The sequence below is a fragment of the Cibotium barometz genome, chromosome 43, assembly GCF_041138505.1.
Source record: "Cibotium barometz isolate CiBa-2024 chromosome 43, ASM4113850v1, whole genome shotgun sequence".
NCBI classification, from domain to species: Eukaryota; Viridiplantae; Streptophyta; class Polypodiopsida; order Cyatheales; family Cibotiaceae; genus Cibotium; species Cibotium barometz.
In genome coordinates this window covers 22949751-22964149 of record NC_141088.1, presented here as the reverse complement: position 1 = coordinate 22964149, position 14399 = coordinate 22949751, and the positions used below count along the sequence as shown (strand labels likewise).

The 14399-nt window shown below is 40.3% G+C and overlaps 2 protein-coding genes and 1 pseudogene across 3 annotated transcripts in view; all 3 read right to left on the bottom strand.

The window, feature by feature from the left end:
• The window catches only part of LOC147613702 (gibberellic acid methyltransferase 2-like), a 292450-nt pseudogene extending 287187 nt beyond the window's left edge, over positions 1 to 5263 (bottom strand). Inside the window, exon 1 of the transcript XR_015263259.1 lies at positions 4700 to 5263. The product of XR_015263259.1 is annotated as a gibberellic acid methyltransferase 2-like (transcript). The remainder of the gene's footprint in view (positions 1 to 4699) is intronic.
• Positions 3553 to 4448, bottom strand: LOC147613703 (3,7-dimethylxanthine N-methyltransferase TCS1-like). Its single transcript, XM_086781679.1, has 2 exons — positions 4160 to 4448; positions 3553 to 3918 (listed from the first exon to the last, which is right to left on the bottom strand). The coding sequence occupies exons 1-2, from the start codon at positions 4283 to 4285 to the stop codon at positions 3766 to 3768; spliced, it is 279 nt and encodes a 92-aa protein (XP_086637805.1). The 5' UTR covers positions 4286 to 4448; the 3' UTR covers positions 3553 to 3765.
• Positions 5264 to 5939: 676 nt separating the features above from the next.
• LOC147613701 (uncharacterized) lies at positions 5940 to 13600 on the bottom strand. Its single transcript, XM_086781299.1, has 2 exons — positions 13365 to 13600; positions 5940 to 6218 (listed from the first exon to the last, which is right to left on the bottom strand). Exons 1-2 carry the CDS (start codon positions 13452 to 13454, stop codon positions 5940 to 5942), a joined length of 369 nt encoding a protein of 122 aa, XP_086637425.1. The 5' UTR covers positions 13455 to 13600.
• Positions 13601 to 14399: the final 799 nt, after the last annotated feature.

The window sequence follows — 14399 nt, the reverse complement described above, 5'->3', positions numbered from 1 at the left end:
CGGGCTCGGCAACCCAAGAACAGTGTCCTCGATTTGCTGTGTCTAGTGCCCACGTAATTTGGTCACATAGCCCACACAAGCATGCATACTAATTCATCATAATATTAACTCCATAAGGAAAGAATTATAGGCAATTTTGGGATTATATTTAATGCATGGGCAATCCATGAACTTTGAAAGTTGTGACACACCGTACTGGATGTATGGTCATGTGTTGTATAGATAGATTAGGCATCCATAAGCTTGATCATCCATGTCATCATGGATCGTTAGGGGACTAATCACCCACGATCTTGCTTTCCTTGCCTCAAGGTTAATCCAGGATGCCCACGTCATCATGGATTTCCTAGGGCCTATCATGAGACAAAAGATATCAAAGGGTTGATCTATCTTAGGGATCGAGATCCACCTATAAATGCCACGACGTAATTTTGAACTAATGGACATGGAGAGCTTAGAGGGCTACACCTTGAAAAGATTCGAGTAACTACTAACAGAAAATGGTTGGGGCCACAAAGATGAATCTCTCATTAGATAAGGGCTCTTTAAATAGCCAAGAAGTACAAGCATATTTGGAAAATATTCTAGATTCCTAGAAAACCTTTTTCACACCTACCTATGAACAAATGATATCATTTCTTAGCTAATTCAATAGGAGGTGTTCCCATGTAAACACACTCACACACTCTTTTTCTTTGAATATCAAACAATTATCATTGTTTTTACTGGGCCACTTTGCACTAACTTGTACCAAGAGGATGATCACAAAAAGTCAGATCATGCATGTTTGATAGAGGAACCTAATGCAAAAATGAAGATTACAAAGCTTTGGCATGTTTACTTCACACACACTTCTACAGGTGGCTTACTTATCTTGCAAAGGGAAGGTATGCTTAAGGGTCTTCCTCACTTGTCTCTCTGCAACCAAAATATGTGTGGAAAGGCTGTGTTCTAGGCAAATGCATCCATCTACAACTTTGAGAGCTTATACACATCAATGTTCATGGACCCATGCAGACCCCTTCTTAAAGTGGTTATATTTAATGTGTCACATTTATTGATGACTTTAGTAAGTATGGGCGGACCTACCTTATGAAAAAAAAATAGAAGTGTTTTCCCATATCTAGAACTTTATTACTATGCTGGAAAATAAATTTAGATGTAAAATTCAAACTCTCTACATCAAGGTGGGGAGTACCTGTCAAAGGAATTTGAAGATTTTTTGGCTGATAAAGGCATCAAACATTAGCTGACTACCCCTTATATGCCACAACAAAATGGTGTTGTTGAGAGATGCAATCATTATCTCATCAATGAAATGGTCAGATCTATGATTAAGGCATGACAGCCATACAAATTTTGGATGGAAGCCGCAACTTGTGCCACTCATGTTTTAAACAAGATCCCTAGACCATAATGCCTTATGCGGCTTGGTACAACAAAAAACCAAAGGTTGATCACATGCACGTGTTTGGTTGTTTAGTACATGCACATGTGCTAGCTCAGTTAAGGGCCAAGCGTGATGACAAGGAAGTCAAATGCATATTTGTGCTACTAAGGGTCCTCGTCTCTACAATCATGTCACTAAAAAGGTGATTGTGAGTAGGGATGTTGCCTTTGATGAGAATTCAATATAGGGTTGATTTTAACAAGCACAATTTATGCCAATTCATCGAATATTTTTGAAGGAATACTTCCAATTTATGTGCCTAGTTTTTACCAAGATTTATTGCAAGGGAGAGATTCCTCCACATTTGACACTGATTTAAGTTTCACCAACTCCAAATCAATTGGAACAAGTGGTCAATCATGAAAGAACTATTATTGATGAAGCTAGGAATCTACCTAGATGACTAAGAAGCATATTGTAGAATAGCAAACTAATAGCTCCACTACCAGTAGGATAAGATTAGGAGAAAATCATACCTCAACTTCAATAAATGTCATTGAATTTATTTTTTTGTTGTTGTTTGCATGATATAGATGAGCCTAAGTCTTTTGAAGAGGCTCAAGAGGACTAGAATTGGGTGAAAGCCATATTCTAGGATGAACTTGATTCAGTTCACAAGATGGTACTTGGGATTTGGTTGACTTGGTAAGAAAGCTATTACGACCAAATGGGTTTACAAGGTCAAGAGAAAGTTCGATAAATATGTCAACTTACAAGGTCGAGAGAAAGCTAGATAGATCTATTGACATATTCGAAGGTAGATTTTGTTGACTTGGTAAGAAAGCTATTGCAACAAATGGGTTTACAAGGTTAAAAGAAAGTTAGATAGATCTATTGACATATTCAAAGCTAGAACTGCTACCAAAGGGTATGCCTAGAGGAAAGGTGTTAACTATGATAAAACCTTTGTGCCCACTTCCTGTAAGATTTTGTGACTACATTGTCTACAAACCAAGGTTGAAAAGTGCACTAGTTAGACATTTAAAAACAACATTCTTGAATGGTGTCTTGAAAGGAGATGTTTATGTGAGTGAACTTGCTGGTTTTGCTAAATGTGGTCAATAACATAAGGCATTAAGGCTTAAGAAAGCCTTTATGGTCTGAAAGAAGATCCATGAGCATGGTATCAGAAAATAGATACCCATTTGATTAGCCAAGGTTTTCAGAATAGTACGATTAGAAAACACACTTTATGTCCAAAAGAAAGAAAATGACAAGCTCATTGTGATTTTATATGTTGATGACATGCTTGTCTCATAGGAACCAATGAGGATCATATTGTAGCTTTCAAAGCTATTTTAAATGCCTCTTTTGAGATGACCGATGTAGTTCTTATGCACTACTATTTGGGCATGTAGTTCATTCAACATGATGATGGTATTGTGATCAAAATGTCAAAAAGACCATTTGGAAAAATTGCATTGCTTTGGGAATTGTAAGGAATCCCTAATATGGTCTTCAAAGTACATCAAGTCATTACTGTTTCATTCCTTGTTGTACCTTTATTGAGCTCACTCTGTTCGAGTACATTGATTATTCAATGTTCTCCTACTCTCTCACTCCCACTCTCTTCTCTTTGTTTTCTTGTGTGTTTGTGTGTGAGCTAGGATCTAACAAAAAGCTCTAATACCATGTTGAGCTTGCAAGCTACACCTTCATGGATCATAAAGACATAATTAGAAGAGATTAATTAAATGCATGATTAGCACAAGTAGATAGATTCAATGTTCATACAAAACATTTTTTCTTATACTTCAAAAAATGTTCAAATGTAAAAATTTGAAGGTTGTAAGAAAAAATATTCACTATTTAAGGCCTTACAAATTGCAACCTTTTATGACTTTCTAGAAGGTTCCTTTCCAAAATTTTCCATTCACCCAACACTAAACCTTAGTTTTTTGTGAACAATAGATATATTGAATTGAATTAACAGAGCTATCCAATTACGTGATGATAAGAGCATATCACAAATGGCAATTCACATATTTGCAATTGGGTTGTTTACACTTACATGATGTCCATATTAAATATCCAATGCTACGCAGAATATGTCTAATTGTAAAGCAAAGCTTAAGCATTAGTGGGCCTTAAGCATCCTTGCAGAGTTGCACAACTGCATAAGAAGACCATGGATGTGCCCAATAGGAATCCCAACTTGTCATATTCTCCAAACCCCTCTTCATCAACTCTTCAAATCTCTCGAAAATGGCCTCACACTTTTCGGTGCCAACATGTCCCTCTATTACATTCCAAAATGTACTCTTGTAGAACCTACTCTGCCTCATAGCAAATTCACTTGCATTGTTACTCCATTGTCACCAGTAGTTGTCCCCAATGGGCTCTTCTATCACTTCAATGCTATGAAGTCTGAAAGTCGAGACAAGATTTGCTGTAGATATGATCTCCTCTAGAGTTGCCAAATACTTGGGAACATTAAAGGTGTCCAACTCGCTCTGATCTACCACTCCCTACAGTTAAATGAGGTCAATCATCAAAGTGGCTAATATTTGGGAGGGTGGCACTCCCTTGTGGTACCTAGGTGTTAGTTATGGTGTGTATAGCCAAGTGTGTGACTAGGTAAGGGAATGGGGAGGATTACAAAAGGTGGTAACTAACTAGCACATGATTAAGGTCGTGATCGATATGCCTAACATAGAATCATGATCCATTCAATTACACTCCAACATTACGTTAAAGTATTTAGGATACCTCTTGGATCAACTGTTGCCATGCAATCTCGAGATTTCTGAAGCAATTGTCCTCTTGTTGCTGATGAGGAGGAAAATGGTCTGGTCGACATGGGATGAGCAAGAACATCAAGCCTCCAGGAACCATCTCCTCGCTGCGACACCTAAAGAATGTGCCTAAATCTTGTTGGAATTGCTTGGCATAGACTCTCCCTGTGGCCTCATTCGCCCCAGGTCCATCCACCTAGATCTTGCCTTTATTCCACTCCCTAGATCCACGCTCCAAAACTACGGGGCAGGGGTCTGATAAAAAGAAGAATTAATATTTTTTTCCCCCAAAAAGCCTTGATCTATGTAATGGGGCTATGGACCTCTACACCTGCTACACACCCGAGTGCCACAAAGAGGTCAAGATAATTTTAAAAAACTCCACAAGGGTTCCAAAGATTAGCCACTTTTGTAGGCGGTGGACACGCCCCAATCTGTAGTAGGAAAATCTTAACTAATGTAATCAATATTTTTTAGGGCAATGACATGAAATAGGAAAGGATTATTTAATTACTTGAGAAAGCCAGTGCAGGCAACACGAGGAGAAGACCAGATCAAGAGACGAGCGAGGAAAGAGCCGTCCATAGAACGTTCCTGGTACTGCAGCAAAGAAATTGGAGTGATTAATAATGGGAGGAGGCGGATTACTAGATTTTGCTGCGAATGGCCGATAATTGTTCTTATATTCTGCGTCATAGAGTTGAATGAGAGTGTTGAAATCGTTGCTAGGTAGATCACAGAAGAAGGCCTGCAATTCGAGATGATCAAAGTTATTATTATAGAGCTGCTTCGTAATCCGGTCGAACATGAATTGCATGTTGGTCAGGCAATTGGGTCCGCTGGAGCAGCCCATATCAGCTATTCTAAAGACGCGGCGGCGGCTACTATGATCATCAGAGCAGTAATAGAAATTGAGGATTTGCTGATTAATGGCGTTTTGCAGTAATGGTCTGCAACGCAAAAGCATAGAGTTCTGAGGCCCTGAGTTTGTAGCATAGCTGGCATGAAGAAAGCATGGGAAAGCCCGCGCTAGTACTCATGATTAGTAATTGTACTTAATACTTCTAATTATAATGGCTAATCGTGGTGAATCGGTGATGCAGGAATTAGACAGTCTTCTGATCAAATATATACAGAGAAATCCGTCGACGTGCAATTATTATTGAGCTACTAGAATTCCACTCCGATTTGGATTAATTTAGTCATTAGTTTACATTTCGTAGCTCTGCAGTTATAACAGAACCAACCCTACCAAAGTCCTTTGCTATATATGTCTTCTGCAACACGTCGGGCTACCCCCAGTGGCCATTTTAATTTTTGAGCATATCTTGGATTCAGTAAGTCAACAATATTGTTTTATTGTTTGCATCAGCCCAATATATTGTTTTATTTTAAGGGGGTATGTCCCCTCCAGGCTTTACATTTGAAGCCCAATAAGGTCAAAAACTATATGCAACCTTTCCCCTTCAACTTGCTCATGACTCGGGCTACCCCCCTTTATACTACGCAACTTAAGTACTGGCCATTTTAATGTTTGAGGGATTCACAAAGTCAACATCCATTGAATGAGCCCAATATATATTGTTTTCTTTATTTGACTTTTAATGGTGTATGTCCCTGTTGTCATAGGCTTTAATTTTGAAGCCCAACAAGGCAAGGTTTCTTTTTTTTTTTTCTTTTAAGGCATGAGGGATTATATTAAAATAAAACCGAACCGATTACAAAATGCTTTTTACACAGAGAAGCATAACTCTTTAAGGGATAGATCTTTTAAATGCTACAAGTTCTGAAATTTTTTCTACTACTGATTCATCCCTCTGGTTGATGATCCTCATCTCTTCTTCTATTGCTTCCCATGCTTGATTGAACTGGGAGTTAGCTGCTTGGGTGAGTTTATCAAGTTTCTTGTTGGCTCTATTGACTGACTCTTGGTGCTTTCGTTGGAGCTTCTTCATTGTTAGTTCGTTGTCCAGTTCTAGTGCTGACTTCTTGGTATTGACAACAACTTTATCCACCTTTGTTAGCACCTGTAGCTGCAAACATAGAAGGCTGCTCAGGGTGTGAACCAGGTCCCTGTCGTGTGCAACAAGTCGGGCTACCCCCAGTGGGCCATTTTAATTTTATAGCATATCTTGGATTCAGTAAGTCAACAATCTATACATGATAAAGGACGACTACCTCTCCCTCCACGTGGGCAAAGGAGGAGGCATTTATTCAAATCTATCTGTCTACTACCCTTTTTACTTGGAGAAAGGAGAGAGAGAAATTTTAAAAAGGAGAAAGGAGAAGAGAAGACACTCTTTGGGAGTTTCTTTCCCACACACCTAGATGCATTGGGGCTCACAATTAATTGTCACCATCAAGCCACTTACTCATTAAATGAGTTTCTTATATATATATATATATATATATATATATATATATAAAACATTAGAAAGCAAATTGCCCACCCTTCCACATACACACATATATATCTTCTAATATTATATTATGTACATGTGTAAGAGAGAGAATATAAAAAACCAATGCATACATAGATAAATACACACATACACACACACATATATTATGTATATATGTATGTATCTATAGGTATGTAAGCATGTATATATATATATATCATACATTAGAAAGTAACCCCCCCTCTCTTCACATACACACACACATATATTTTCCAATATTATATTATGTGCATGTGTAAGTGAGAGAATATACATACCTATACATATATAGATAAATATATACATACACAAACACACATATATAAATACATACATACACACACACATATATATTATGTATGTACGTATCTATAGGTATGTAAGCATGTATATATTAATAGATCTATACACACACACGCACACCACACAAACACATGCACGTGATATGTGCACACACGCACACATACACACACTCACATGCATGGACACAGGTGCACACATAGAGATATGTACACACACATAAGCTTACGCATACACATACATGTGTATATATGCATACAAGCACATACATACGCTCACATACACAAGTACATGCATGCACACATGTATACATAGATGGAAACACATGCTACATGCACACACTCACACACGTGCTACATGCACACACTCACACACACACACGTGCATGTGCATGTGCACACACATTGACCCAAAGATGTAGATACGGACATATTCACATGTTCACACACACTTGCACATGGATACACATAAACATAAACATACACACCGCGTACACATACATACACTAGCCATACGCACAATCAAGACACTTGCATGATGCATGAAGTCGAGATTACACAATCACACACATATATATGTGCACACAGTCACACACATATGCGTGCAAGTGTGTGTGTGTGTGTGTGGAGAGAGAGAGAGAGAGAGAGAGAGAGAGAGAGAATGTGTGTGTTTGTTTCTATGCGTGTGTGAGGGGGTGTGAAGAGAGAGTGCATGTGCATGTGTATGCATAAGAGAGGGGTGTGTGTGTGTGTGTGTGTGTGAGAGAGAGAGAGAGGTATATTGCAGGTGTATGTGCGTGCATGTGAGAAGATAGGATGTCTGTGTATGCGTGCGTGGGAGATTGTGTCTCTGTGAGGGGAGAGAGAGAGAGACACACACACACATACATGCACACACATAAACGTACATGTATTCATGCACACACACAGACTTGAGCTTACACACACATATACATGCATATGCACGCACATAAGTATATACATATATATACACACATACACAAACTCACACACACAAGTACACGTGTGCACACATGGATGTGCACGCCCACATGCACATCCATGTATACATAGATGCACACACATACACATTTACATGTGTACACGCACACACATAGACACAAAGATGCACACACAAACACATTCAAATGCTTACACACTCGCACATGGACATACAAACACAAACATACACACGTACACACTCACACTGTACACACAAACACATGGACATACAAACACTAGCACATGCGCACAATCAAGACACTTGCACAATGCATGCAAACATGAAGTCGACATTACATAATCAAAGACACGTGTGTATGTACACACACAATCACATAGATAAGCGTGCAAGTATGCGTGAGAGAGAGAGAGAGAGAGAGAGAGAGAGAGAGAGTTTCTATGTATGTGAGGGGGTGTGAGAAGAGACAGTACATGTGCAATGTATGCATGAGAAAGAGAGAGAGACAGAGAGGTGAGTGTGTGTGTGTGAGAGAGAGAGAGCGAGAGAGAGTGAGTGTGTGTGTGTGTGTGTGTGTGAGAGAGAGAGAGAGAGAGAGGGGGGGGGTGCATGTGCATGTGTATATGTGTATATGTGAGGATGTTTGTATGCGTATATGTGGGAGATTGAGTGTGTCTCTATGACAGACACACACACACGCATGTACACATGCACACACATGAACATACACACATACACACTTGCATATATAAACACATGTGTATACACATGGAATGCACACCACATAAAGTACATGCACACACATTTAGACGTACGCACACTCACTCACATGTACAAACATGTATACACATACACTCACCTACACAAACATATGCATAGAGTTGCACGTTTGTATATGCATACACGTACATGTACACTCACCTACACAAACACAAAGACTTGCATGCATGGACACACATACACACACAGAGATATGCACACTTACACACACACACACACACATATACTCTCAAGCTTGCACATACACATACATGCATATGCAAGCATATAAGCACAAATAGATACACACATACACACACTCACATACACAAGCACACATGTACACATATGTATACATAGACACACATGCATACACAATTGCACGTGTACATGCACATACTCTCACATACATATACACGTATATATGCACATACATCTATATCTGTACAAGATAAAGCAAGGGTGCCTACCCTATAAACCTAGCCTTTACGTGGAGAAAGGAGAGGGAGAACTTTTGAAAAGAAGAAAGGAGAAGAGAAAACAATCTTTGGGGGTTTCTTTCCTATATGCCTAGCTACATTGCCCGGTCTCACAATTAATTATCACCATCAAGTCATTTTCTCATTGAATGAGTTTCTTATATATATATATATATAATACATTAGAAAGCAAATTACCCACCCCTCCCTCCTGCTCCTCCTCCTCACACACACACACACACACACACACACACACATATTCTAATGTTATATTATATGCATGTGTAAGAGAGAGAATATACCTACCTATACATACATAGATAAATACACACACACACACACTCATAGATAAATACATACACATACACAAATATATAATATATATGTATATATCTATCTATAGGTATGTAAGCATGTATGTATAAATAGATCTGTATGTATGTCAACGTACACATATATGTGCATGCACACACACGCACATGATACATGGACACATGCACACAAACACACACACTCGACTCATGGACACACGTGTATACATAGAGATATGCACACTTACATGCACACACATAAAGCTTTCACATACACATACATGCATGTATATGCACACAAGCACATACATATACACACATACATATCCATTCCCCCCGTTGGTTGATGGTCACCCCAAACCCCATTGGGATTCCCAAGATTCTGAAGATTTGACCCTCTTTGAGGGTTTGACATCCTGTATTAGATAGCCATTGGGGAGGGGGTTTCAACAGCGCCCTGATGCCTGTTTTGCTATGATTGATCACTAAGCCTGATGCTTTACAGAAGATCTCAAGACATTCCCAAAAGTTTCTGAGAGAGTTAGGATCATTATTTACCAGCGCATTTGTGTCATCAGCATTGTTGGAGGCACATTTGACCAGCTCCCATTAGAAGCTGACTTCCTTTGATGTGCCCAGCCTACATTCTCTTCTAGATCAACCAACTCAGCCCACATTTAACCAGCTCCCATTAGAAGCTGAATTCCTTTGATGTGCCTAGCCTACATTCTCTTTTGGATCAACCAGCTCAGCCCATCTACAGCTATTGCAAAGAGGAGAGGAGCTAGCGGGCAACCTTGTCTGATGGATCTATGTAGGATGATAGGTTGAGAGAGCGAGCCATTGACCGAGACTCTTGCCCTTGCATTGCCAAAGAGAGAGTGGAGACCCATTAAATGAATTTGTCACCCAACCCCATATTCTATAGAGAATCTACAATAAAGTTCCATTCTAGCCTGTTATAGGCTTTGTCAAAGTCAATCTTGAAGAATACAAAATCTTGGTTGGATTTCTCAGCAAACTCTATGCCTTCCCATAGTCCTATGATCGCATCCAAGATGTACCTGCCTTTGATGAAACCTTTTGTTCTTTTCTCACCCAATCCTTTAAGTGCATAAATAGCCTTCTTGAGAGGATTTTTGCATAGATTTTGTAAGCTGTTGTTAGCATCGTGATAGGCCTCCAGTTTGAGATGTTCTCCTTCTCTCCTCTCTTGTGAATGAGCTTGATGACTCCATCGTTGATGCTAAATGGCAGTGCACCAAACCTTGTGGCTTCTTCCCATACCAGGGCTAAAGGCTTCAAGAGGACATGTTTAAACTTTTTAAAGAACTCTACTGGAAGACCATCTAGGCATGGGCTTTTGTGATTTGGGAGGGAGTCAATGGCTTCTTCAAATTCTAAAGGGAGCAGATCTAAGTCCAACTGGGTAGCCAGAGATAAGGGGGCAACCTTATCCCTTGCTTCAGCAATTATTTGTTTGCACCTTGACTTTTCTTTGTCATCCTCCCTTGTGGGGGGGCTGAAAATTTTGGCAAAATGGTATGATATAAGCTTGATGTTTTCTTCCACTATTTCTGCTTTTCTTCCATCACAGGACCTACCATCATGGGTAGGTAATATTTTGCTTGCTTTCTCTTAAGGGCTGTGAACATGGCTTTTGTGGGCCTCTCTTATTTTCCAGCCCACCACTCTCTGAAATACAATCTTAAATGGTGGCATTGGATTTCCTCTTCTCTTCTGAGGTCTGCTTTGGCTTGCATCACAGAGGATTGAAGGGAGAGGTTGCCTTTGTTGACCTCTTGCTCTAGCAGGATCACTCTTTTGTATTTGGCATTTCTCCTCTCCTGTGTGACTTCAGCCATTGCCTTTCTTATATGGCTAAGGAATCTCTGAGTTTATTTTATCGCTAGAGACCATCTCTTGGCTTCCACACTTGCTTTAACAGAAGGCAATTCAAAAAGAGCTGGATCAGTGTGAAACCACCCTGATCTAATTTTGGAGTCACTTTTTTCTAGCTGTACTACGATAGGTTGGTGGTCTGAGAGGGCTATGTCTGTGGCTATAGTTACTTTGGCCTTTAGGTATCTATTGCAAACGTTGGATGCCAGGTAGCAGCGGTCCAATCTTGCCTTTCTGAGCAAGTGCCCTCTCTATTATTGCTCCATGTGAACTCCTTTTTTAGGTCTATATCCATTAGGTCTTGTAGCCTTGTAAGGTTATCCCAAGCCCTCCCTTCCTGAAATTGTGATTCCTTTACATTGGTATCTATCATTTGGGGATTCCACCATGTTGAAATCTCCAATTAGCACCATTGTAGGGGGAAGACTACATAAGGAGTTCCAGAGTTCTGGTCTAGAGCTTGTCGGTTTTGATGCATAAACACTTACACATGTTAATGGGTCTGGTGCTCCTATCTCTACCGCCACCCATTTATTATTAGGGTCAGTGTAGGTTTTTTAAAAGCAATGGTAAGAGATTTTGGGAAATCCCTATTGCCATGCCCCCTGAACCTTGGGCATGGCTGGTACAGTACCAAGCATAGTCTTTTGCTATACTTTTAAATCTTTTGAAGATGTCTCGAGGAACATTTCAGTTCTTGAAGGTATATAATATCTGGCTTTAGTTTCTGTGCTCTAAGCCATTGAATAATTATCATTGCTCTGGAAGGGTCAGAAAGCCCTTTAACATTGAATGACATGATTCTCATTTTTTATGTGAAGAGGTTTTCCTAATCTCCATAGTTCTAGGGATCTTATCAGTAGTAGCTGGGGGGGTACAGGCTAGGTTAGAAGGCCTTCTTCTTTCCTTTGGGTCAAATTTTGGAGGTGAAGGGAGGGGGAGTCTCTCTTCCTCTGCTTGGGTTACGTGGTTTATCAGCCATTTCTATGTTTTCCATATGATTATATAGCTGAATATCCAAACTGTTGACTTCAAAAATTAGAGGGTTTGGGGCTGGCAGGGATTGAAGTTGGGTGTCCATCACAAATCCCTCATCATCATCATTTTCTGAGTCATCCATGGCTGTCCGTTGAAGCATGTCCTGAGATGGGTCATTCACCTCAGCTAGGAGTGTAGTGAATATGTTGCCATTTTTGGCTTTGATCTCTGGTTTGACAAATTTGTGTGTTTCCTGCTTTTTTCTTTACTGCTTTAAACCCATTACCTAGCTCATTATCCTCAGTAGTAGAGCAGGTGGAGCCTTAGCAGGGAAGTCTTTAATAAAATGGCCCTTCTGCCCATAGTGGAAGCATGCATTGGGGAGCTGCTTGTAAAGCATCCTTTGGTTAATGGTGTTTCCTCCCCCCACATGAATGATGATAGTTTCGGTCAGGTCCTGGATTAAGGTCTAGCTCCACCAAAATTTGGGGGTGCCATCTAGGCTTAAATTCCTATGTTGATCTCACACCGAGGATTTTACCTAATGGGGCCAGTAATCTTTTGACCAGCGGGTATAGGTAAAAAGGCAAGTTGGGGAGCTCCATCTATACCGTGCATACAGAGGGTTTAGGCCCATCCGGGGAAAAATCAACTGTCCAACTAAACAACACTAATGGAGCATTCCTAATCAGCCATTGGCCCTGCACCTAGCGCATTCAGAGCCATCTCTTCTTTTTTGAAGAGAAAAACAAAATAGTTGTTTGTTGGGAGGAACTGCTCTACATTAATCCCTCTTGGGGACCATTCATGATTAATCCACATTCTGAGGACCTCAACAGAGGGTCTAGCCCCAAAATAGTTGTTTGTTGGGAGGAACTGGACACGCTCTACATTAATCCCTCTTGGGGACCATTCATGATTAATCCACATTCTGAGGACCTCAACAGAGGGTCTAGCCCCAAATATCGGGTCTACCAGGGTCCTACCCTGGTAGTCTATCTCCAGAAGCTTGACGTCTTCCTCAGGCAAGGAAGCAGAGATAGGCTTACCTTCTTGCCTTCGAGTATTCCCTCCTCCACCAACAGCCGCATCGCTGACTTGCGCGTGATGGTATGCACCGCCCATTCTGGTGTCTTCATCGAGCTAGCCTCCAGCAACCGCTATAGCTCCTGCATCTCTTCTGTAGAAAGGAGCTTCCGGTCCATAGCTCTCCATCGGGTGCAGGGGGTCTCGATCTCTCTGTTGGAGTTAAACAGATGTTTGGAAGCATTGTGGTTTCACTTCACCCCAGACCAGGCTTCTCAGAAATGTCCGGCTTCCCTTGGCTCTGACACTAGATGGCGGCATTGCATTGAGGTAGCACAAGTGAGGCCATCTATGCGAATATCGGTAGGTGACCGCCTCTCTGAGGATTAGCCACGTGGTGGGCATGAAGTGGACTGAAAAGATCATAGCTCAACGGGCGCGCATCGAGCATGTGGCAGTCACGTGGCGGACACGTAGAACGCAAGCGTGTCCACACGGAGGGCATGCAGTAGCAAGGGAGCTCTATCGAGTCAAAGGCATGCCATGCTTGATGAGAGGGAGCAAGCTGCAGGACACAGAACCAACAAAACAAGGCAAGGTTTCATCATCAAAAAGTTTATGCAACTTTTTTCCCTTCAACTTGGTCATTAAATAGCCACTTTCTTAACTATATTTATGCTTCAAAAAAAACACTCTATCGTGTAAAGAAGTGCACATATCTCTACAAAATGTATCGTATAGTATAAAGACGTGCAAGTATCTCTACAAAATGCACTTGCAATTTCAATCGAGAATTTTAATTTTATAAACTTGGAAATCACTCTCCAAAAATTGAAGTAAAGTATTTTTATTAAATAACATTGGCATATAAATATTTTACACCATGTGATACACAAACTTTGTTGCACCTAATCAATATGAATAACATGATGAAAAATAACATGGTAATCATCTTGATAACAAAAGCTTTTTTTGCATTGTAGCATGACACAAGTTCTAAAGAGGCCTGTACATGTAGCACACTCCTCACATTTGGAGGAAGCTCCCAAAGCCATGTT